We start from the raw sequence: 2,536 nt of genomic DNA on the forward strand, positions 1-2,536 counted from the left end.
TCCTTACGGCTTCGTTATGACAGAATTCCTGTCGAAAACGCTCAGATTAGGTCACACTCGCGGACCGATCCATTAGTCGACCTTCAAGGACCAACGGACGGTCGCAACCAACCCGACTGTGAAAGAGCACCCGCTTGTTTTCTGACGTATCGCCCCGTAATACGGATAAAGAATTGAACCCGGTAGTACCTGCTCTGAAGCCAATCGGGAAGCGCAAATTCAGAAAAGACGTCAGCGAATCGATGGCCTCGTTCGAGTCACCAACAAAGAAGACGCGAATGCCGTAGGTGATGCACGGTTCTCCTGTACATCGTTATCAGAAAAACGAGAGAGTCAACAGCAAGTTATGCCAGAGATTGCTTACCTATCGAATTGTCTGGGCATTGAAAGGTTGTACTGAAAACTGTTATTTCAGTTCTCTTTGTGTCGTAGCTCATAAGAATTGCCATTTCGACAGCATTGGGTAATGCGTTACTTACAAATTTTGATGTCGTGATGCTTATTCTTGTAAACTGGTGGTGCAACCAAACAATTTCACAAGTTAATATAGTGTGTCGCGTGCCTAGAATCAACGGTTATGTAACGAGCTGGTCGTTTTGATAGAAACCTAGAATGCGCATTAGCTGCACGGTGTAAACTTTACGACACATGATGTGGTAAATTATATACAAAAGAGACGTGTTAGATTAAACGTCTCAGGATGACATTTACTTGAATACATTGTATCACATGTTAAGTATCAGTCACGGTCTACTGACGGTATAGTAAAGCTATACTGCAATTCGAGCAAAAACGAATTTTACATGATACTGCAAATTGGCCGAATGGGGAACGTTGTATGTGCTTCCAATATTGGAATTACAATTAAGATAAACTCAAATTTCCATTTTTGATAAATATATTGAGTTTTGTGCCTACGGTTCAACTAAAAGTTTGGCGATGGCCGTGTTTTTATCCTTACGGTGATTAGGAATGGACGATCCTTTGGAATTGGTTTAGGTCATTGTCGCTACGTATTGCACAATTCACGTATTGCTAAACGATCCCCACGGACCAGGGGAAACCGAACACCGCACGGTGCTTCAAGATCGTCACCAAGAGATAGAGGGTATTCCTAATGGGCTTGCGGAATACAACCCCCAATATGTACAACGCCATTGCTATCGAGTGAAACGTGTGCTTCTCCCCACTTCTTTGATAGCCCTGCTGTTCGAGCGTGATAACTAGATCAGACGGAAACGCTTCCGGTCTTGCCGACGGTTCTCAGTTGGCATATGGACTGCAACCCTAGAACGTACGGTTGTCTAGACGCGGCACGTGTACACATCCTCCCGGAACGTTATCATCTGGCAGAAGGACATTACTCGGTCAAATTGTGTCGGAAGGCAGCGGACTCGCAAGCGAAAGACTTCTTACTGACAAGGTGTACAGTGAATCAGAGCTGATGCCGATGGACGAGAAAAATGCCTTTGCAGTCCCTTATACAGCTGTCTCAGAAACTCTCAAACTGAAGGCTGTCAAACCGCTTGGGCCTGCGTGCCATAGTATAGAACTCTGTTGGGTATGTACTTATCAAGTGAAGTGTCGACAATTGAGTTGACCGATAGCATGGTGCTACTTACTACTAAGGAACTTTTATTGACTTCTGGGTAATGCCTAGAAAGTCCCTACTTCTGAACAAAGTACTGACTTCTGAGTAAATGAGGAGATGCATCCATGCACGTTCTGCTTTTTGAGGAACTTAAAATAAATGAATGGAGTGATTCTCATAGCTCGTTAAAAGACTGATTTGAAAGAAGGTATCCCCTCTTTCAGATTAGTTTAGAATGTAGTAATAAATCACTCTGGAAATGAAAAAGGCCAACAATTTAGGGAACATGAATGAATAGAAAAATGACGTGGCGAAGAAATGAATAATTTTTTAAAATTATTTCAGAAGGAGATGTTTCTTTCCAATGTAAGGGATAAGTCAGGTATTCGAAAATAAAACCTCGTACATATGATAAATTTATTTTTAAATGTTGTTTATAGAGGAAATAAATCCGCATTAGGCCGACAGGTGTCACTCAATCACTCGCTTGCAACAAACCTACTCCTGCCTCATGACCAAGACGACCAAGCAGACCAACCTTCTTCTGCTCGTGACTACGTCGACTAAGGAACCCACGCTGCTTGTATCACTCCTGCGATGCCCAAGGAGTCTGTGCCCGTGTTGCCAGTGACTGTGACGATCAAGGAGACGACTGAGGGGAGCGTGCCCGTACTAAATGTTCCGCTTGTGGCTTTGACGTCGTACCAGTGTAGTCCGTGGCTGTATTCGTGCTGCCCGTGACTGCGGTACCAGTGTAGTCCGTCGCTGTATTCGTGCTGCCCGTGACTGCGGCGGTGGAAGAGACGACCAACCATGGAGAATAGCAAGACACTTGCCATGTCTGGAGTCATTCCACAGAGCCCAGGCAGACGTCTATCGAAGTACCCTGAATAGTTAAATGAGCAGCAAGCGTCTTGCTGTTGAGTGGCTGCTCCAAGACATTAA

General features: G+C 44.5%; 1 protein-coding gene across 1 annotated transcript; it reads left to right on the top strand.

Moving 5' to 3' along the window:
- Nucleotides 1-2,188: 2,188 nt before the first annotated feature.
- PPTG_23469 (hypothetical protein) lies at nucleotides 2,189-2,415 on the top strand (the record flags this gene model as incomplete). The annotated part of the gene is made up of 2 exons (XM_008910746.1): nucleotides 2,189-2,260; nucleotides 2,350-2,415. 2 exons carry the CDS (start codon nucleotides 2,189-2,191, stop codon nucleotides 2,413-2,415), a joined length of 138 nt encoding a protein of 45 aa, XP_008908994.1.
- Between the last annotated feature and the right edge of the window lie 121 nt (nucleotides 2,416-2,536).

Source organism: Phytophthora parasitica, assembly GCF_000247585.1.
Source record: "Phytophthora parasitica INRA-310 unplaced genomic scaffold supercont2.39, whole genome shotgun sequence".
NCBI lineage: Eukaryota > Oomycota > Peronosporomycetes > Peronosporales > Peronosporaceae > Phytophthora > Phytophthora nicotianae.